This window comes from Rhinopithecus roxellana, chromosome 12 (assembly GCF_007565055.1).
Source record: "Rhinopithecus roxellana isolate Shanxi Qingling chromosome 12, ASM756505v1, whole genome shotgun sequence".
Lineage (NCBI taxonomy): Eukaryota > Metazoa > Chordata > Mammalia > Primates > Cercopithecidae > Rhinopithecus > Rhinopithecus roxellana.
In genome coordinates this window covers 114,664,298-114,687,464 of record NC_044560.1, presented here as the reverse complement: position 1 = coordinate 114,687,464, position 23,167 = coordinate 114,664,298, and the positions used below count along the sequence as shown (strand labels likewise).

The window sequence follows — 23,167 nt, the reverse complement described above, 5'->3', positions numbered from 1 at the left end:
AAGACGTCCCCATACTCAGATCCCAGCTCCCAGTCCCAGGACCCTTCAGATGTCACCATCAGTCACCCAGAACTGCTGTCTCCTCTCCCAGCTGCCCATGGGTGGCCCTTTGTCCCCAGGGAGAAGGAGGGACCTGGGACAGCTGGGGACAGACTCACCTGCCTGTACACAGGTCCTGGGGCCCAGACTCAGCCCTGGAAGAGAGTTCCCTGTGAGAGATTTGCCCCTGAAGCCTGAGCAGGTCCTCTCTTTACCCTGAGATTTTTGAGTCTCCTAAAGAACCAGGGCCTGGCTGTGAGGAAAAGTTCTTCCAAGACTCGGGTCTCCCTTCCCTCTCCCTAAATCTCACCTAAGCAGCACAGGACCATGAGGGCGGGGGTCATGGCGTCTCCTCCCGGTGGCCCCAGCTGTGCAGATGGATGAGTCCTCAGTGCCGGCAGCACAGAGAGACACATGGTGTGTAGCCGCTCGGAGGCTGGGTCCTTCTAGTCATGGGGTTGTTCCATCAGCAGCCCACAGAAAGGGAAACTGCCCTCATTTGAACCCTAGCCTGGCTTTCATTTCCCCAGGGCTAGGTCTGGGGCAGGCACCAGGTTCTCTGCAGACATTTCAGACAGAAATAGGGTCTCTCTGATCCCAGCCTGCTGTCTCCCTGATCTTAATTCCTCTCTTGCCCAAACATCAACCCGTATGTATTGTGTATTTGCAATGTGCCTGATGCTGGGGGTACATCACTGAACAAGTGAAACAAACAACAAACAAACAAACAAACAAACCTGTGTTTTCAGAGCACAGGTGAACCATGAACCTTCCTATTGCTGCCATAACAAATCACCACAGCTTAGTGGCTTAACATAATGTAGGTTTATTGACTTACCATTCCAGAGGTCACAAGTCCAAAATGGGTCTCCTTGAGCTAAAATACAGTTGCCATCAGAGCCGTGTCTTCCTGGAGGCTCCAGGGAGGAGCCATTCCCTTGCCTGTTCAAGCTTCAGCAGGCTCCCACATTCCAGCCTCACCATTCCTTCCATCCTCAAAGCCACCAGTCCCGTTATCCGGCCCCTGCTTCCATCCACTCGCCCCCTTCTCTCACTCTGACCCTGCTGCCTCCGCCGTTTCATTTACTCAGCCCCTTGTGATTACAGTAGGCCCACCTGGATAATGTCCCCAACCCAAGATCCTTAACTTAATCACATCTGCAAAGTTCGTTTTGCCACATAAGCTTCCCCTATTCACAGGGTCTGGGGCTCAGGACGTGGACATCTCTGGAAGGTCACTATTCTGCCTCCCACAGGCCTTCAGGGACTCCTTTAGCCAAATCTCGCAGAAACCACTTCTATGTGATGACGGAGAGCGGCTGGGCACACCAGTTGAACGCTTGGTGGGCAAGTGCGCAGCCAGGTCATGGTCAGCTACTGATGTCCCACGGGGCCCTGCCTACTTGAGGCCAAACGTTCCCTCTCTACCAGAGCCCAGTAGCCACCTAAAAACTGTGTCGCAAAACAAAACTCATTCTCTGCAGCGCTGGCACGATGTAGCCCAAAATCTTTTTTTTTTTTTTTTCTTTTCTGAGACAAAGTCTTGCTCTGTCGCTCAGGCTAGAGTACAGTGGTGTGATCTCAGCTCACTGCAACCTCCGCCTCCTGGATTCAAGTGACTCTCCTGCTTTAGCCTCCTGTGTACCTGGGATTGCAGGCACCCGCCACCACTCCTGGCTAATTTTTGTGTTTTTAATAGAGACAAGGTTTCACCATGTTGGCCAGGCTGGTCTCGAACTCCTGACCTCAGGTGATCTGCCCACCTCAGCCTCCCAAAGTTGCTGGGATTACAGGCGTGAGCCACCGCGCCCAGCCAAGCACAGATTTTAAATGTCTTCACTGCAGATAGATGTTAGTATGCGGAGTGATGGACATGTTAATTGGCTTGATTCCATCATTCCACAATGTATACATTTATAACACATTGTACTCCATAAATATATAGAGTTGGTGAATTCAATATTTAGTAAAATTATTTTGAAAAGAAAAAAAACCATAAATAGATAACAAGCACGCAAAAAGGCCAGATAGCTTCCACCCTCAGACCACTGCCTGCGTTAGCTTCCACCCTCAGGCCGCTCGCTGCCTGTGTAAAACACTGCAGGTGGTCAGCTCTCAGTAATCATTCGAATGGGCGTGTCCTGCAATGATCTGGGATTGTGGTCTGTCCTAGATGGTGACTAATCATTTTCTGCCTCTGATCTCCTTAAAAGGATGAGAAGGCTGGGCGCGGTGGCTCACACCTGTAATCCCAGCACTTTGGGAGGCCGAGACGGGCGGATCACAAGGTCGGGAGATCGAGACTATCCTGGTGAACACGGTGAAACCCCGTCTCTACTAAAAATACAAAAAATAAAAAATAAAAAAAATTAGCCGGGCGAGGTGGCAGGCGCCTGTAGTCCCAGCTTCTAGGGAGGCTGAGACAGGAGAATGGCGTGAACCCGGGAGGCGGAGCTTGCAGTGAGCGGAGATCGCGCCACTGCACTCCAGCCTGGGCGACAGAGCAAGACTCAGTCTCAAAAAAAAAAAAGGATGAGAGGACCTTCTAATTTTAAAACTGAAACATAGGGTGGGAGGGGAAACAGGAAGTAGAGGTTAAAAAAAACCCAAAATAAATCATGTCTAATGGTCAGGAAGGCAAAGAAGGAGAGGCTTGCAGGAGGCTGAAAGTCAAAGTGCCGGGAACTGCGTGAATAGCACTGCGTTCAGGTTTCCAAGCACCTGCTTTTAGTACCTCATTCCGTATCCTTTGGGGTCACTCTCAGAATCATGGGGACAGTATCTCATCTCGAGGATTTCCATGTGTGTCTCCACACTGGTGTGTAAGGAGCTTATTGGAAGCTATTTCAGCCAAAGCTTGATGCATCGGACAAGCTCTGGGGAAAAACAAACTCCCAGAAATGGAGACTAGAAAGTCATACACATATTGCCGAGTATCTCCTGTTTTGGAGGGAAGTTCTGCATCGTGGTCTGCAACTGTCAGAGATCCTGGTGTGGATCTGTCCTTGTTACCTGCTGCAGTGGTGTCCACGATGCATGCTGATTTCAGAAATTCCTTCCCTTCTCTCTTTCTCTACCCTATTGCCTTAACCCTGGTACCCAAATCAGTTACCTGTGCTCATATCCTTAAGTCCTGCTTTCAGAGTAACCTGTGCTAAGCAAGGACTGGGAAATATGCCAGAAGGTTTTTCGATGTCCTCACCCCTTTTTTAACCGCTCAGCATGACTTGCCTTTATCAGTCCTGGACTTCTTCTTGTATTTTGCTGCTTTTTTTTTTTTTTTTTTTTTTTTTTTTTTTTTTTTTTTTTTTTTGAGACAGGATCACGCTCTGTCACCTAGGCAAGAGTGCAGTGGCGCAATCTCCACTCACTGCAACCTCAGCCTCCTGGGTTCAAGCACTTCTCCTGCCTCAGCCTCCCGAGTCGTTGAGATTACAGGCAGCTGTCACCATGCCAGGCTAATTTTTGTATTTTCAGTAGAGATGGGGTTTCACCATGTTATCCAGGCTGGTTTTGAACTCCTGATCTCAGGTGATCTGCCCGCCTTGGCCTCCCAAAGTGCTGGGAGTACAGGCATGAGCCACCGTGCTCAGCTAATTTTTGTATTTTTAGTAGAGATGGGGTTTCACCATGTTATCCAGGCTGGTTTTGAACTCCTGATCTCAGGTGATCTGCCCGCCTTGGCCTCCCAAAGTGCTGGGAGTACAGGCATGAGCCACCACGCTCAGCTAATTTTTGTATTTTTAGTAGAGATGGGGTTTCACCATGTTATCCAGGCTGGTTTTGAACTCCTGATCTCAGGTGATCTGCCCGCCTTGGCCTCCCAAAGTGCTGGGAGTACAGGCATGAGCCACCATGCTCAGCTAATTTTTGTATTTTTAGTAGAGATGGGATTTCACCACGTTAGCCAGGCTGGTTTTGAACTCCTGACCTCAGGTGATCTGCCCGCCTTGGCCTCCCAAAGTGCTGGGATTACAGGCATGAGCCACATCACCCAGCCTCATTTTGTTTGTGTAGTCATGCACTCACCGTTCAGTAAATCTTATCCATCCTCACTTAAGAAACATTTAAACATGTCAACCTGTGGCCATCCCAGGACACAAGAGATAAAGGCGAGCAAAGCAGATATATTGGATTCACAGTGACCCAGACTTCATTTCCAGTTGCCTCCCCTTCTGGAAAATCTAGCATCCTAGCAAAAACTAAGTTGATAAAATCACTACGCAAAAAGTTTAGAAATAGGACCAGTCCCGGGAAGGAAAGATTTAAAGCAATAGGATAGGATGAAAGAAATACCCACTGGGTACTGCACTCACTCCTGGGTGCAATAGTCCCATGTAGCAAACCTGAGCATGTACCCCCATATCTAAAATAAAAGTTGAAGTTCAAAAAGTAAAGAAAAAAAAGAGAAAGCAATAACATATTTTGTGGATTTGAGATGGAGGGTAGTGAGGAAGCTGAATGAGAGGTCAGATGGTGATGATGAGTTGGCATTATCTGAATGAAGGGATGCCTGGCGGTGGAAAGAGAAGCATTGCAGGTGGTCCTGGACAAAGGTATTCAAACGGGTGGATCCTAACGCCTTACAAGAAGTAAAAAGATCACAAGAATCTTTCATTCTTTTCAAAGTATGTTTCACTGTAGAATCAAACTTTTGTGAGATACTAAAAATGACCCAATTGGAATGAATCATAAATTTCCAACTTAATTTGGGGGCACGGGTGTTCTGTGATTCGTAAGAACTCATGTTTTATTGTTTCATTTTCTTTTTTTTTTATGATTATACTTCAAGTTCTGGGATACATGTGTAGAGTGTGCAGGTTTGTTACATAGGCACACACGTGCCACGGTGGTTTGTTGCACCCATCAACCTGTCATGTACATTAGGTATTTCTCCTAATGCTATCCCTCTCCTAGACCCCCAACCCCCTGACAGGCCCCAGTGTGTGATGTTCTCCTCCCTGTGCCCATGTGTTCTCATGATTCAACTCCCACATATTAGTGAGAGCACGCGGTCTTTGGTTTTCTGTTCTTGTGTTAGTTTGCTGAGAATGATGGTTTCCAGCTTCATCCGTGTCCCTGCAAAGGACATGAACTCATCCCTTTTTTCATGGCTGCATAGTATTCCATGGTGTATATGTGCCACATTTTCTTTATCCATTCTATCATTGATGGGCATTTGGGTTCGTTCCAAGTCTTTGCTATTGTGCATAGTGCCACAACAAACGTACGTGTGTATGAGTCTTTATAGTAGAACAATTTAGGATCCTTTGGGTATATACCCAGTAATGGGATTGTTTCATGTTCAATTGACATCACGTGACACCAAGAAAGATGATTCTTAGCTCCTACCCCACGTTGCATCTCCTGGGCAAGGGTCAAGTCACGATTGGGTTTAGTGAAGTTTGATCAGTTGGGGGTTGACTGGCCCATGGGGGGATCCCCAAAATGTCAGCATATGGAAAATCTCTATGGTTGCTCAACTCTCCCTTTGGCTGAGTCATTCCTAGCTCGTGCTAGACTCTGCCTTTCTGTATTTTGAATATAGCTCCCTTGTTTCCTGTCTTTGTACTGTCAGTCTAGTGAGATTGATAAGATATTTGTCCCAGAATAGAATAAATTCTTTCCCTGATCTCCAACCACTGATTCACTGCACTGGACTGCCTGGATGATGAACTAAACCCTAACATCTACATTAATCAACTTAATCTCAATTTTCAAGCATAAGAATACATTTAGCCTTAGAATGCAATAACTTGGACTTCATTTGAAATTACTTCAAATGAATACTATTGGCCCTTGGACAGGAACATTTTCTGCCTTAAAATGATTTTTCTTATTTTTAAGGTGCCCATTATATATATGTCCAGTTGTAGTCTAGGGTGACAAGATGATCAACCAGGTGTTACCTTAAGATTACCTAAACAAAAGTACCTGGAAGAATTTGCTCAGGAGTTTTTCCATGTTTTCAAAGAAAGACATCCACGCAGGGACATGGATGAAGCTGGAAACCATCATTCTCAGCAAACTAACACAAGAACAGAAAACCAAAGACCGCATGTTCTCACTAATATGTGGGAGTTGAATTGTGAGAACACATGGACACAGGGAGGGGAACATCACACACTGGGGCCTGTCAGGGGGTTGGGGGTCTAGGAGAGGGATAGCATTAGGAGAAATACCTAATGTTCTGGTTGTCTTTTGGGTGTGGGAGAGCAATGGAGTTCAAGTTGCTATGAAAACACTTACCATCAGTTTGTCTGTTCTTACCCTGTGTCACTCCTATAATCCACAGACCCAGGGTTTCCCAAGCACGGAGCATCTCCAGGTTTCATTCCACAGTCTCCATTTCACTGTTGTACATTTCAGGTTGTGGCTATTTCCTTAAGTTTATCACCACCACACCTGCCTTCTGCTTTTCGTTGCCAGGAAATACAGTCCCACACCACTAGAATGTCTGGAGTAGTATTTGGCAAGCCAGATACAAGTCTTCAAAGAGTAAAGTTTCTCCCACTCCTGGGCAGGTATCTGGGAAGGAACATTGCTGCTGTTCATCTCTAGGATGGGATCCAGAATCCTCCCAAGACTTGGTTCCTGGGTCGTATAGACAAGAAGAGGGGAGAGGGAGGATCCATTTTATGGATTTTATGATAGTTTGCCAGGATGTGGGATGATAGAAGCTCAGTCCACACTTGGTTAATAAGTCTCTCTCTCTCTCTCTCTCTCTCTCTCTCTTCCACCATATCTTGTAGATATATATGTAGATAATATATTTCCATATCTCCATTACGGATATGCTTCTCTTGCTCCAATGCCTCCCTCTCTATCCCCACTTCTGTGATATCACAATCCAACAGCAGAAACCACTGGAAAATCCCAAGGATCCTTAAGTACATCTCTGAGACTTTTATATCAGGTTTAGATTTCTCTGTTGGATTCAGAGACTTTACTCACATTTTCAGGGTTAAGTGTGAAGATTTTCCAATTCCCAGCATGGCTTCAAAGACAGTGGGGACTACCGTGACTGGCTTTACCTCAGACACTACCCCCCAGTCTCTCTGTCTCCTGGCCTGGCCGCCTCTCCCATGGACCCTGAAATCAGACAAGATTCTGGACCTTTGGCAGCACATAAGCTGAGAGTCATCCACCATGTTGGAAATATCAAAGGATCCCTTATGCTCAGCTTTGAATTTGAGGCTGTGAACAATGCTCTTGTCTTTCCGTTTTGGGTTTCTCCGTTTGAGCCTGGGCTACCATCTGTGGACAGGCTTCTCTGAGTGTCTCAGTATGTTACCAAGGGCCTTCATTTTCAGGCTCCTTTTGCCATCTCTACCTCAATTCTCATCACACTTCGTTTGTTCCATCTACTGGGACCATGGAAATGTTTGCGTTCGTCTTACCCATGAGGTTACTACATTCATCTGAGTCTTTGCCATCTCAATTCTTGTCACTCTCTCCTTTGTCCCACCTACTGTGACCATGGAAATGTTTGCATTTCTCTTACCCATGAGGTTACCTATTAATCCGAGTATCTGCTTCCAATGCCTTTCAGCATTTTCCTCACCTCCATCTACTAGAAATTTCTTACTTATTTTTCCAAGCTCTAGCTTAGGTGCCACTCCCTCCAAGAGGCTCTCTGAGCACCCACATCCCCAGCAATGAGGTCTCTCTCTGGTCCTGGAGCTTCCTGTGCTGCCTCTAACAGGACTGGCTCTGCTTAATTGTCAAAAATGCAAAAACAGCAGGAAACACTCAGAACCCCGTGGGGTCCCTTCTTGTCCTACCCCCACAGAACATTACAAATAGATATAAATGTATTTCTTTAGTAGTGTTTTATTGCAGTCTTTTCAATAGGTTACAATATCTAAGGATTCTGTCTGCATTTTTATCTCCCATTTTAATAAATAATTCCAGAACGTGGAAGGCAGAAGAGAGAATTTTCCTCTCCCTTCAAGACATTTCTGGGTTGGAATTTACTCTCGTTATGGAGAGAAGAAAATATGGTAGACTCATATTTTCCATATTGGAGGAAAGATGCATTGTGCCATATCATAGTGAAGACACAATGATGGTTTTGATGAAGACAGTAATGATGGGGAGGAGGAGGCCAATGTTGGGGATGATAATAAGAATAATGATGGTGATGATAATGATGATGAGGATGATGGTGACAAAAGTAATTGCATGATGGTGCTAATTTTAGGTAAGTCATGTATCTTGAACACAGAAAACGATGCCAGGCTCAGATCTTTTAAGTCAGGAGTCAGCGTACTGTGACCCCACTGTCAAAACTGGTTCCTCACCCATTTCCATAAATAAAATGTTATTGGGCCATAGCAATGTTCATTCATTTACCAATTGTCAGTGGTTGCTTTCGCCCTACTGTGCTAGAGTTCGGTAGCTGCGACAGAGCTCCTGTTGCCTTCAAAGCATACACTACTTACTATCCTGTCCTTTGCAGAAAATGTTACTGAGCCCCGTGGTTAGTGAGGTAGGTACACTACCCACTAGTACCTGGCAGCAACTTTTGAAGATGAGCACTCCTTCCATTCCAGTGCTATGGGTGTTGACTGTGAGACGCACAGTTTAAGAACCTTTCTTAGAGTTCCGCAGGGAGTAACCTATGGATATTGCATTTAATGCACAGCCTCAGATTACAGAGATGAAGTGCGTCGCCATTGAGCGGTGCTGACAACTCCTAGGAGGATTTAAAGTCAGAAGTCCACCTCATGCAAGCCCACACCATGTGGTGTCAAGAGTCCAACCAGGCCAGGTGCGGTGACTCATGCCTGTAATCCCAGCACTCTGGGAGGCCAAGGTGGGTGGATCACCTGAGGTCAGGAGTTCAAGACCAGCCTGGTCGACATGGTGTGAAACCCCATCTTTACTAAAAGTATAAAAATTAGCCAAGTGTGGTGGCTCATGTCTGTAATGCTAGCTACTCAGGAGGCTGAGGCAGAAGAATCACTTCAACCCAGGAGGTGGAGGTTGTGGTGAGCTGAGATTGAGCCACTGCACTCCAGCCTGGGCAACAAGAGCAAAACTCCATCTGAAAAACAAAACAAAACAAAACAAAAACAAAAAACAAACAACAACAGCCAAAAACAAACAAACAAAAAACAGTCCAGCCAAGGCACTTGTTCCCTCTCTGGACCGGCCTGGGTTGAGGTTTCAGAAAACCTGCTATTTCCCATATGGCTTCCAATGGATCCAACTGTTATCACCTGAGGTTCTTCCAAAACCTTTCTATTTTTTCACTGTTTGTTGTGAAGCTCAAAAACCTAAAGAATAAGCATTAAACAAAATGACCCATTAATAATAATCAAAACAGAAGATAGGTAGAACCAAAGGAAAGTCAGAGAGGACATGGCTGTTGTTCCAGAACAATAATCTGTGTGTGCGACAATCACCTTTCATAATCTGTGTGTGCGACAATCACCATTATTTTCAAGTGAGTCATGTTGTTTCTTTATTCATAATTTTCGCATCTTTCTATTACTTCCTAAATGAAATATGCTGTCTCTTTCCAAAAAAGGCAGTCATTTCACATGCATTCTTTTTTGCCTCCTTCTTTCACGTGGCGTTATATTTTCAGGATTCGTCTCTATTTTTGTTGGTAGACCTAGTTTATGCATTTTTCACTACTGTATAATGATCTGTTTTATAAATGCAACACAAAGTATGTATTCATTTTGGCCGGGAGCGGCGGCTCACGCCTGTAATCCCAGAACTTTGTGAGGCCGAGGCGAGCCGATCATCTGAGTTCAGGAGTTCAAGACCAGCCTGGCCAACATGTTGAAACCCCATCGCTACTAAAATACAAATATTAGCCAGTGTGGTGGTGGGCACCTGTAGTCTTAGCTACTCAGGAGGCTGAGGCAGGAGAATTGCTTGTACCCAGGGCACAGAGATTGCAGTGAGCTGAGATCGCGCCACTGCACTCCAGCCTGCATGACAAAGTGGGACTCCGTCTCAAAAAACAAAGACAAAAAACAAAAATTAGCCAGGTGTGGTGGCAGATGCCTGTAGTTCCAGCCACTTGGGAGGCTGAGGCAGGAGAACTGTTTCAACTCAGGAGGTGGAGGCTGCAGTGAGCCGAGATTGTGCCATTGCACTCCAGCCTGGACGACAGAGTGAAGCCTCTTTAAAAAAAGTGTATTCATTCATCCGAGGATGAATGTTTGTATTTGACAGTATGTGGCCGAGGGGAACAATGCTTCTCTCCCAATTCGTTTGCCTGTGTCATGGGGCAGATGTGCTCTGTTTTCTGAGTAATCTCTGTGGTAAGGCTGCCTGGTCATAACTGCCCATCACTTCCCCTTAAAATTCCAAACTCCTCCCCAAATTAGCTGAAGCAATTTGTGAAACTCTCCACAGTGTACGATATTCTACTTGTTGTATCCTGTCTTCAACAACTGGCATTAAAATGGAAACAAACCAATAATAACAACAAATTTGTGTCTCTTGTCTTGGAATTCACAATCTTGTATAATTTGCACCACCACCCTGAAAGAGCCATAATTGCTACCAGTTACGCAGGAAGACACAGAGGCTGGCAGAGGAGCTGTCACTTGCAGGAGGATGTGCAGAGAGTGTTTGTTCAGGTGCTGGTGCTCTGGAAGGAGCTACAACAGGAAACACCAAGGGAAGAGAGAGGGAACTACAGAATCCAGACAGCCTGTTGGGATATCATCCTGGATTTGCATTTCCCAGCCTAGACATAAATTTCAGTCCCTTGATTCGGTTACTCAACCACACTGCCTGAGTCTCTTCACTGAGAGCTGCAGTCTCAAGGCTCAGCAACGTGCATCAGGCTAGGTGGACATTCTACAGGAAAAATTTGCAGGATACCGTGTTGAATAGATCTTGAGGCTGGGTAGAGTTGTGCATAGACATCCTTCAAGTGGGATGTGGCATCACAACATGGGGGCCAGGGAAGGAGAGAAGCCAGAGACGGAGGAGAGAGCAAGGCAAGAAGAAAGCAGGGCAGGCTTATGGGGGAGGCGGCTCTTCCAAGGGTTTTTCCAGCCCCTGTCATTACTTCCTGCACCAACAATATTGCTTCATCATCTACATCCTCAGCACAGATGTCACACAGCTCATGCCCCAAAATCGGTACAACCTTTCTCATGATCACAACTGCGTATTTGTTTTTTTAAAACTATACTTTAAGTTCTGGGGTACATGTGCCGAAGGTGCAGGTTTGTAACATAGGTATACACGTGCCATAGTGGTTTGCTGCATCCATCAACCCGTCACCTACGTTAGGTATTTCTCCTAATGGTGTCCCTCACCTAGCCCTTCATCCCTCAACAGATCCTAGTGTGTGATGTTCCCCTCCCTGTGTCCATGTGTTCTCATTGTTCAACTCCCACTTATGAGTAAGAACATGCAGTGTTTGGTTTTCTGTTCTTGTGTTAGTTTGCTAAGAATGATGATGGTTTCCAGCTTCATCCATGTCCCTGCAAAGGATATGAACTCATCCTTTTTTTTTTTTTTTTTGAGACAGAGTCTCACTCTGTCTCCCAGGCTGGAGGGCAGTGGCACGATCTCGGCTCACTGCAACTTCCGCCTCCTCTCGGGTTCACTCCATTCTCCTGCATCAGCCTCCTGAGTAGCTGGGACTACAGGTGTCTGCCACCATGCTCAGCTAATTTTTGTATTTTTAGTAGAGACAGGATTTCACCATGTTGGCCAGGATAGTCTCGATCTCTTGACCTCATGATCTGCCCGCCTTGGCCTCCCAAAGTGCCAGGATTACAGGCGTGAGCCACCGCGCCAGGCTGAACTCATCTTTTTTTATGGTTGCGTAGTATTCCAGGGCATATACATGCCACATTTTCTTTATCCAGTCTATCATTGATGGACATTTGGGTCAGCATATTTGATTTTATCCAGGGTTCTACAGATGCCAAGGATGGGGTGCAGCTCTACTTAAGTTTACCTCTTGGTCTCTCCTTGGGACCTTCTCTGAGTGTGCCATGCCTGAAACATCACCTGCCAGTCACCACCAGGATTGATTGCGGCTGCTCCATGCACAAGAGACTACTGTGTAGTTTGGGAGTGGTTGGCCGGGGGACAGTGGGATTGGAAGGCCATGGAGGGTAGGAGAGGTCACACTCCACATAGCAACCAGAAGAGAGGATATTTCAACATTCTCAAATCAATAGATATGGTACCTCATGTCGACAGAAGGGAAGACAAAAAACATATGATCATGGCCAGGTTCAGTGGCTCACTCCCACAATCCCAGCACTTTAGGGGACTGTGGCGGGTGGGTCACCTTAGGTCAGGAGTTGGAGACCAGCCTGGCCAACATGGTGAAACCCCGCTCTTTTAAAAGTACAAAATATTGGCCAGGTGCGGTGGCTCATGCCTGTAATGCCAGCACTTTGGGAGGCCGAGGAGGGCGGATCACGAGGTTAGGAGATCGAGACCATCCTGGTTAACATGGTAAAACCCCATCTCTACTAAAAATACAAAAAATTAGCCAGGTGTGGTGGTGGGTGCCTGTAGTCCCAGCTACTCAGGAGGCTGAGGCAGGAGAATGGCATGAACCCGGGAGGCAGAGCTTGCAGTGAGCCGAGATCGCGCCACTACACTCCAGCCTGGGTGACACAGTGAGATTCTGTCTCAAAAAAAAAAAAAAAAAAATATATATATATATATATATATGTACATATATGTGTGTGTGTATATAATGTGTACATATATATGTGTATATATATGTGTGTGTGTGTATATATTAACTGGGTGTGGTGGCGGGCACCCTCAGCTACTTGGGAGGCTGAGGTAGGAGAATCGCTTGAACCTGGGAGGCAGAGTTTGTGGTGAGCCGAGATCGCACCACTGCACTTTAGCCTCAGTGAGAGAGTGACAATCTGATTCAAAAAAAAAAAAAAAAAAAAGTCACATGATCATCACAAAAGATGTTTAAAAAGCATTTGTTCAAAATTCAACATCCCTTCATCATAAAAACATCAACAAATTAGGCCTAGAAGAAACACACCTCAACAAAACTTCCCAAATAATTCCATTAACAAGTGTGTAAAGGATCTGAATAGTCATTTCTCAAAAGAAACCATACAGATGGCCAACAGCTATATAAAAATCATTCAAAACACTAATCGTCGGCCAGGCATGGTTGCTCGTGCCTATAATCCAGCACTTTGGGAGGCCAAGGCCAGCGAATCACTTGAACCCAGGAGTTTGAGACCAGCCTGGGCAACATGGTGAAACCTCATCTCTACCAAAAATACAAAAAAAAAAAAAAAAAAAAAAAGCTGGACCTGGCGGCACACACCTGTAGTCCCATCTACTGAGGAGACTGAGGCAGGAGGCTCACTTGGACCCAGTAGGCAGAGGTTGCAGTGAGCCAAGATCGCACTACTGCATTCCAGTCTGGGTAACAGAGTGAGACTTCACCTCAAAACACAAACAAACAAACAAAAACCCACAATCATCACTGGCATACAAATTGAAACCACAATGAGTATCATCTTGTTTCGGTTAAAGTGTCTATTATCGGCCGGGCGCGGTGGCTCAAGCCTGTAATCCCAGCACTTTGGGAGGCCGAGGCGGGCGGATCACGAGGTCAGGAGATCGAGACCATCCTGGCTAACATGGTGAAACCCCATCTCTACTAAAAAGTACAAAAAACTAGCCGGGCGAGGTGGCGGCGCCTGTAGTCCCAGCTACTCGGGAGGCTGAGGCAGGAGAATGGCGTGAACCCGGGAGGCGGAGCTTGCAGTGAGCTGAGATCCGGCCACTGCACTCCAGCTTGGGTGACAGAGCGAGACTCCGTCTCAAAAAAAAAAAAAAAAAAAAGTGTCTATTATCAAAGAAACATATAAAAACATGCTGGGCTGGGCATGGTGGTTCACGCATTGTAATCCCAGCACTTTGGGAGGCCGAGGTGGGCAGATCATGAGGTCAGGAGTTTGAGACCAGCCTGACCAACATGGTGAAACCCTGTCTCAACTAAAAAGACAAAAATTAGCCGGGTGTGGTGGCGCTCACCTGTAATCAGCAGGCTCCTTGCTACTCAGGAGGCTGAGGGAGGAGAATCGCTTGCACTCAGGAGATGGAGGCTGCAGTGAGCCGAGACAGCGCCACTGCACTCCAGCCTGGGCGACAGAGTGAGACTCCATCTAAATAAATAAATAAATAAATAAAAATAAAAACATGCTGGTGAGGATGTGGTGACAAAGTAACTCTTACACACTGTTGGTGGGAATATAAATTAGTACAGCCATTACGGAAAACATGGAGATTCCTCAAGATACCGAAACTGCAATGATCATAAAACCCAGTGATTTCACTCCTGGATATCCATGCAAAGGAAAAAGTCTCGGGACATCACAAGAGTCCCTGCACCCCTGTGTTTATTGTGGCACTCTTCACAAGCCAGCGCACGGAATCAACTGAAGTGTCCATCAGTGGATGAAAGGGTAAGGAAAAATGTGGTGTAGATACACAATGGAAGAGGGGTCATCCTCATAAAAGAATGAAATCCTGACATTTACAGCAACATGGTTGGAACTGGAGGTCATTATGGTCAGTGAAATAAGCCAGGAACAGAAAGACAAGTCTCGAATGTTCTCACACATACGTGGGAGCTAAAGAAGTGGATTCCTGGCCGGGCGCGGTGGCTCACGCCTGTTATCCCAGCACTTTGGGAGGCCGAGACGGGCGGATCACGAGGTCAGGAGATCGAGACCATCCTGGCTAACACGGTGAAACCCCGTCTCTACTAAAAAATACAAAAAAACTAGCTGGGCGAGGTGGCGGGAGCCTGTAGTCCCAGCTACTCGGGAGGCTGAGGCAGGAGAATGGCATGAACCCGGGAGGCGGAGCTTGCAGTGAGCTGAGATCCGGCCACTGCACTCCAGCCTGGGCAACAGAGCGAGACTCCGTCTCAAAAAAAAAAAAAAAAAGAAGAAGTGGATTCCTAAACAGAGAGAGTAGACTGGTTGACCGGGTGTGATGGCTCATGCCTGTAATCCCAGTGATTTGGGAGGCCAAGGCAAGTGGGTCACTTGAGGTCAAGAGTTCGAGACTAGCCTGGCCAGTGTGGCAAAACCCCTACTCTACAAAACATACAAAAATCAGTCAGGCGTGGTGGTGTGCACTGTGGTCCCAGCTACTCATGAGTCTGAGGCAGGAGGATCACTTGAAGCCTGGAGGGTCGAGGCTGCAGTGAGCCATGGTTGTGTCACTGCATTCCAGCCTGGGCAACAGAGCAATACCTTGTCTCAAAAGAAAAAAGAAAAAAAGGCCAGGCGCAGTGGCTCATGCCTGTAATCTCAGCACTTTGAGAGGCTGAGGCAGATGGATCACTTGAGGTCAGGAGTTCGAGACCATCCTGGCCAACATGGTGAAACCCCGTCTTTAGCCAGTCATGGTGGCACGCACCTGTAATCCCAGCTACTCAGGAGGCTGAGGCAGGCAAATTGCTTGCATCAGGGAGGCAAAGCTTGCAGGGAGGCAAGATTGCGCCACTGCACTCCATCCTGGGTGACATAGCAAGACTGTCTCAAAAAAAAAAAAAAAAGATGTAGACTGGTGGTTACTAGAGCTGGAAAGGGTGGGGGATAAGGAGATGTTAGTTATGGAGTACAGAAATACAGCTGGATAGGAGAAATAACTTTGAGTATTTGACAGCACAGTAGGGAAAGTATAGTTAACAATAATATATTGTATATTTCAAAACAACTAAAATAAAAGAATTGTAATGCTCCCCAACACAAAGAAAAGATAAATATTTGAGGTGATGGATACCCTAATTGCCCTGATTTTATTGTTACCCCCATTGTATACGAGTACCGAAACATCATAAGTACCCAAACCTATATACAACTATCGTATATGGATAAAAGTAAATAAACAGAACTCTGGCACCAACTTTAAGGCATAACATGTACAAGTCCAGGGGATCTATTTATGGCATTGGTTGTGCTGAGTGTGCTAACTAATTTGATTGTGGAAATCATTACACAATGTATACATATATCAAATCATCATGTTGTACACCTCAGTGTATACAATCTTGGTTGATTAAATCATTTTAAGAATAAAATAATGATTTTTTAAAAGGATAAAAAGGAAAACACTGAACTTATTTGTGGCTCTTCTTTTTCCCTTTTCAGCTTTGAGCAACTGTGAAGGTAAAAACTGGATGCAGGTGACCTGTGCACCCTACGACCTGGCATAGGGTTGCCAGACGTTAGGTCTTTAGGATTATTTGTTGATGTACAAAGGAAAGCACTGCCCAGAGAACTGGGCCCTGCTTTCAGTTGCATAAATACGGCCCATTCTTAAGGTCAGCAATTAAGTTCCAGGAAGATCCCTAGAGTCAGCTGAGCAGAAAATTACAACAAAGTCTCTGGGGCAATTGGGGATTTCCAGGAGACATAGGAGCAGCTGGGGACTGCGTCAATGATAATGAAATCAGTTGGGTGGATGTAGCCGGGTCTCTAGAAACAGCCAGGTGGATGTAGCTGGGTCTCTGGAAACAGCCAGGTGGATGTAGCCGGGTCTCTGGAAACAGCCAGGTGGATGTAATCGGGTCTCTAGAAGCAGCCAGGTGGATCTCTGCAAACAGCCAGGCAGCTATGGGGGGTTGGAGGTGGTCACTGGAAACAGCTAGATGACTGTAACTGACTCTTTAGTAACAGCCGAATGTAACTGGGTCTCTGGAAAGTCACCCTGAGGACGGAGCTGGGAGATGGGAAGTGCCTCATGGAAGCTGATGTCATGGGTAGAGGAGCACAGTCTTTTGCCTGGCAGGGTGTATGTGTGGGAATAGATTTCCCAGCCTCTGTCTCCTCTCACCCTCTGCTCTCTTGACGGTGCCTCCCATGGCTGAACTCAACCAGAAACTAGACGCAAGAAGATGTTGGTGATGCAATCCATAGAGTCAGCCTCCAGGGTACAGACAAGGTGGGAAAGGACAGAGGGTGTATTAGGAGTGGTCAGAACTTCCAGTGGGAACTGCTGCCACTGAACGGAGAACCTAAATGTAAAGGGTGTAGTTGGATCCCAGAGTGGCAGGACTCAGTGTCAGAAGTCAGTGGACAAAGGCGAGAATCTAGTGTGTTGAACTGGGTGTGGTTATCACAGAACTGGGTGTGGTGATCATAATGGACAGCAGAGTCAAAGCAGTAATCCAAATAGACTGTCTCATGCAGCCCTTTCCTGCTGTCCAGTTGACCGCAGCGTTCTAAGACGTGAAATAGATAGGAAGCTTACTTAATTCTTACTTGATTTGTATAAGCAGAAATTTCTTGGTGAAGAGTAAGAATCTAATTAGAATCATTAGAATCATAAACTAGAGAGTCACAGTTTCTTAATCAATTACTGGAATTTGGCCAGTTTATAGACCCAGAACCCCTTGAATTAAAGGGAAGACCAGGTACCCTTGAAGGCACTGCCCCGGTATATACTACAAAAAGTTATACAATTATATTTCTCTCGACTTTCCTTAAATGGACCTATGGCCTTTATCATGGTAACTGTGCACTGGGTAAAGGAAATAATCAGATATTTTGGGTACAGCTAGACACTGGCTCTGAGCTAACACTAACTTCAGAAGACCCAAAACATCATGGTGACCCTCCAGTGAGATTAGAAGCTTATAGAGGTCAGGTAGTCAATGAAGCTTTAGCTCAGATTTGTCTCCTATTGAATTTTCTTGGCCACCAAAGGCATCCTGTGGCTTTATTCCTAGCTCTGGAATGTATAATTGGATTAGACATCCTCAACAACTATCAAAACCCCCACAAGTGGGGAAAAAGATAGAACAAGCTATGGGGCATATGTAAGACTACTGAATGTGTTGATGCTTGCATAGTATTCAACTAGTACCTGCTCCATAGGATGAGCTGATTGAGTTATTGTTGAGTTTTTTTTTTAATATTCTTTTTCTTGTATAAAATGACGTTTAAAAATCCACTCTGTTACCAGTATGCAGGTTTCTTTTCTGTTATTTTATTATGGTATTTTAATTGAAAAAATAATTGTATATAATCATACATATTTATTGGGTATCATGAGATGCTTTGATATATGTTTACCTTTGCAATCCGGCCAAAGGCATGCCCATGGTAAGTGTGCTATTTTTTATTTAAAATTAAATTGAAAAATAATAATTGTATACATTTATTGGGTATCATGAGATGCTTTGATATGTCTACCTTTGCAATCCAGTCAAAGGCATGCCCATGGTAAGTGTGCTATTTTTTATTTAAAATGTGCACAAAAATTAAGTCAGATGAGACACTCTCTCCCCCTAGTGGTTCTCAAGTCATTTTCCATTTTAATCTGAGTAGTGAGAGCATCTAACTTTATAAGAGGAGTGGAGAAAACCAACAAGTCCCAGCGCACAGAGGACTCAGAGGTCTCCTGACATGTGTGAGTGCGTTCATGCTTGTGCATGCGTGTGCATACGTGAATGTGTGAGTACATGTGCATGTGTGTTATGTGCATAAGTGGGATGAGCTGTCTGTCTTCACCCATCCATGCCTCCCCTCAGACACCTTAATTCATCCCGGATGCATATGCTCCATCCTGGAGGCCTAAGATGAGCAAGTTCAGGGGATCTTATGTACAGCATGGGTGGGGATGGATGTGCTGATTAATTTGACCGTGGCTATTATTTCACAATGTATATCAGATTATCACCTTGTGCATCTCAAATATATACAATCACTGCCAATGAAATACTTAAAAAAACACTGACACCTCCTTTGTAGCTCTTGTTAACCCCATGTAGCCTTGAACAACATGAAGGCAGAGACTGGGTCCAAGTGATCTGTACACCCCACAGCATGACACAGGACTGCCAGATGTGAGGTCTTTAAAGTATTTATTGGTGCAGGAAGTAAAGCATGACCCAGAGGACTGGTCTCAGATCTCAGATCCATATGCACGGCTCATTCTCAAGATCAACAGCTAAACTCTAGGAGGACATTCAGGATCAGCTGAGTAGACGATTGCCGGGGCAGCTCTGGGGATTTACAGAAGACATTTGGAAACTGCAGGGGGATGCGACATTGTTGATGGAATCAGCTGGGATGACTACAGCTGAGACTCAACAAACAGCCAGGAGGCTGGAGCTGGGTGTCTTGAAACAGACAAGTGACAGCAGCTGGGTCACTGGAAACAACCGGGTAACTGGTGTGATGGTGCACACCTGTAATTCCAGCTACTTGGGAAGCTGAGGCATGATAATTGCTTGAATCCAGGAGGCAGAGGTTGCAGTGAGCCAAGATCGCACCACTGCACTCTAGCCTGGGCGACAGAGTGAGACTCTGTCTCAGACAAATAAAATAAAATAAATGATTGTAACTTTTAAAAAATAAAAAAATAATAAAAATAATAAAAAATAAAAAAACCCAAAATATATGACCTTTTGTGACATTATTCATAACAGCTAAATAGTGAAAACAACTCAAATGTCCATCAATTGGTGGATGCATAAACAAAATGTGATATAGCCGTAGAATGGAATATTCTTCCATCACGTAAGGGAACAAAGACCAATGACATGTTACAACATGCATAGACCGTGAAAACATTACACTACGTGGAATTGGATTTTTGCCGTTGTCGTTGTTAATGTGGTGAATTTATTTTTATTTATTTAATTTTTTAAGTTTCAATAGTTTTGGGGGAACAGGTGGCGTTTCGTTGTATGTATACGTTCTTTAGTGGTGGTTTTTGAGATTTTGGTGCACCCATCAGCTGAGCAGTGCACACTGTACCCAATGTGTGGTCTTTCATCCCTCACCCCCTCCCATTGGTCCCCCTGGGTCCCCAGAGACCATTATATCATTCTTGTGCCTTTACATCCTCAAAGCATAGCTCCCACTTACGAGAACATACAATGATGGTTTTCCATTCCTGAGTTATTTCACTTAGAATAATGGTCTCCAAGTGCCTCCAGGTTGCTGGGAATGTCATTATTTTGTTCCTTTTTATGGCCAAAGTATTCCATGGTGTGTGTGTATGTGTATGTGTGTGTGTGTGTGTAATATACATATTTTTCATATGTTTGCTGGCCATTTGTATGTCTTCTTTAGAGAACTGTCAAAAGTCAAAAGGGGAATTGGATTTGGAGGGAACAATTTTATGGCTATTTTTCAGTATAATCATCAGGTGAATATAGAATCTTTTCAGCCAGTGTTACTTTAATCTGTTACCTGTAGCCAGGAAGGGAGACGTTTATCACAGAGATAGGCACCAACCTGGGATGCTTTCCTCAAAGGTGAGTAACTATAGTGGGAGCCCTAAAATTCACCACAGGTAGGTCCTGATTTGGCACAAGATATGCTTTATCCACTGACGTGAAATGTCCAGGTGTTTTTCGTATGGTTTTGTTGCTGAAAAACACAACACCCTCTAATCTAAGGCATCCTCTCCAAATCCCACTGAGGCACAGGAGCGGCACTAGGGAGGGGGTCCCGGAGCTTCCTGTGAGAGATTCACCTCCTGAACCCTGGGCAGATCCTCCCCACCCTGGGATCTCTGCGAACCTCTGGGGTCTCCTATTCAATCAGGACCAAGTTGTGAGGTGGGATTCCTCCCAGGCTACAGTCTCGCCTCTCCCTCCTTCGCTTTCATCAAGACGGATCAGGAGCGTGAGTGTGGGAGTCATGGCGTCTCCTCCCACAGCCCCTGGCTGTGCAAATGGACGAGGCCACAGTTCCTGGATGGAGTAAATCTACTGGGAGCCTGGGTTCTCCATCACGAGGCTGTCCCGTCAGCAGCCCCACAGGAAGGGGAACTGCCCTCTCTGGGAGCCTGGCTTCCATTTCCCCAAGGCTGGGGCTGGGGCAGGCACCAGGCTCTCTTCAGATACTTCATGCAGAAATGTTTTCTCCCTGACCCTTTTCTGCTATTTGCCCCATCTGTCCTCATCTCACCAAGGGTCAGGACATAGGAGCCAATAGACCCAGTGCCTTTCTGAGTCTGTCCTGTCCCAGTGAGGGTCACTGGGGGCTTGTTCTTCTTCTCAGAGCCTCCCCGTGGGGTCTCCTTCCTTCCTTCAGCCCGTCCATCAACACAACGTTGTGGGATCCTTACCATGGAGGCCCAGACCTGGGGATGCTTCAGGGAAGCTGCAGGTCCTTGCTGCAGGGCAGACTCAGATCAGCAGAGGCGCGTCGCACATCTGGCTGTGAACTTCAAGTTGAGCTGCAATTGGCAATGAGAAAAAAGGAGAAATAAAGAAATGCTGACTCTTCTTTTGTCTTTGGAGTGTGGGTTTTATACCTTCCAGTTTCCTTCTTAGACTTCCCTCCTTTTTTTTTTTCTTATTTTTTAACAGTGTTCGCCTCCCCTTGCCTTAAAGTAACCTCTGAGTCATTCCTGCCTCCTCGGTGTCCCTCCCACCCCCAACTCCGCTTCCTTGGCATTCCCCTGCATCTCGGTCTGCCTTCAAGGGTTTGGAAACAAGTACTTAGTCTTGAGTTCTGATTTCGGAGTGGGATAGAGAGTTAATTTTTTCTGAATTGCTGACCTTCACCCCTGCCTGCATGACCTTGGGCAGTAAGTCCCATCTCTGAGCCTCGGTTTCCTCATTTGGAGCCTGTTGTCATGAACCCCCCTCCTGAGGTTTTTGGGGGCCAGTTGTGCCTGGGTCATGGGAGGGTCTCAGTCATGGCACATTTCCAGACCGGGTTAAGACTTGAGGGGTGGACACATGCGTGGATCCTGGTGATGGACTGCACAGTCACAGTGAGTGACTGACGTGCTCAACAGCCCACATCTGCTCCCAACACTGGGAAAACCTAGTTACAATGTGTCTGAAATATGCAGCCACAGTCCTACGAAGACAATGAGAAATGAAACTTCCTGTCATAGGCAGGAAACCTTAAGGAGCAGAAGAGCTCAGAGCCGAGCGGCTGCTGGTGACTCGCAATGTCAGGCGGTCACTAAGGGGGAGGTTTCCGCCTCTGTATGAGACAGAGGAGAACCCCCGGGCCCTCACACTCAGGGAGGGGTCATGGTTTTGGATGGAAGTGGGGAGTTGTGGCTCCTCCTCCCCTGTGTTTGTGGATGGCACTGGGATATCTCTGCCCATTGACTCAGGTCCACGGTCACCCCTGAGCCGCCTCCTCCATGTGTGCGAAACAGATTCACTGCAGCGTTATCACACATGGGCGTCTGTCCCACATGCGAGCCTGAGACTCACATTGGACCCTCCCCTGCTGGTGACAGCCCTGAGCAGACTCATGTGGCACTGGCAGGTGGAACCATCTCCCCTTTTCCAGCCTTAGCTCCCAGCACAGCCTGGTAGAAACCCTCTCTGGAAGAGGAGGCATGTGGGAAGCATGTGTCCAAGAATGACAAGAAGGAGGAATGATCCTCATGATCAAAAGTGCTATGATGGGCCGGGCACCGTGGCTCATGCCTGCAGTCCCAGCAGTTTGGGAGGTCAAGGCGGGCGGGTCTCTTGGGCCCAGGAGTTCAAGACCAGCCTGGGCCACACAGCAAAACCTCATCTCTACAAAAAATACAAAAATTAGCTGGATGTGGTGTCATGAGTAATGGCCTCCAGCTCATCCAAGTTACTACAAAACTCAATCCCTTGTACATCAGTTGCAAAAAATTAAAAATACCTAAGAAGATACCTAACCAAGGAGATGAAAGAGCTCTACAAGAAGAACAGTAAAACGCTGCTGAAAGAAATCGCAGATGGCACAGCAAAACAGAAATATATCCCATGCTCATGGATTGGAAGAATCAATATTGTGAAATGATCATACTGCCAAAAGCAATCTTCAGGTTCAATGCAATTCCCATCAAAATACCAGTATAATTTTGCACAGAATTAGAAAAAATAATCCTAAATGTCAGGCCTCTGAGTCCAAGCTAAGCCATCACATCCCCTGTGACCTGCACGTAGACATCCAGATGGCCTGAAGTAACTGAAGATCCACAAAAGTGAAAATAGCTTAACTCATGACTTCCACCATGGTGATGTGTTTCTGCCTCACCCTAACAGATGGATGTACTTTGTAATCTTCCCCACCCTTAAGGTTCTTTATCATCTCCCCCACCCTTAAGAAGGTTCTTTATAATCTCCCCCACCCTTAAGAAGGTTCTTTATAATCTCCCCCACCCT

General features: G+C 46.0%; 1 protein-coding gene across 1 annotated transcript in view; it reads right to left on the bottom strand.

The window, feature by feature from the left end:
• LOC104675307 (leukocyte immunoglobulin-like receptor subfamily B member 1) overlaps positions 1-23,167 on the bottom strand; it is a 38,462-nt gene that overhangs the window by 4,667 nt on the left and 10,628 nt on the right. The window contains 2 exon segments of the mRNA XM_010379801.2: positions 159-194; positions 350-528. Of these exon segments, the coding sequence (XP_010378103.2) occupies positions 159-194; positions 350-528 (215 nt within the window).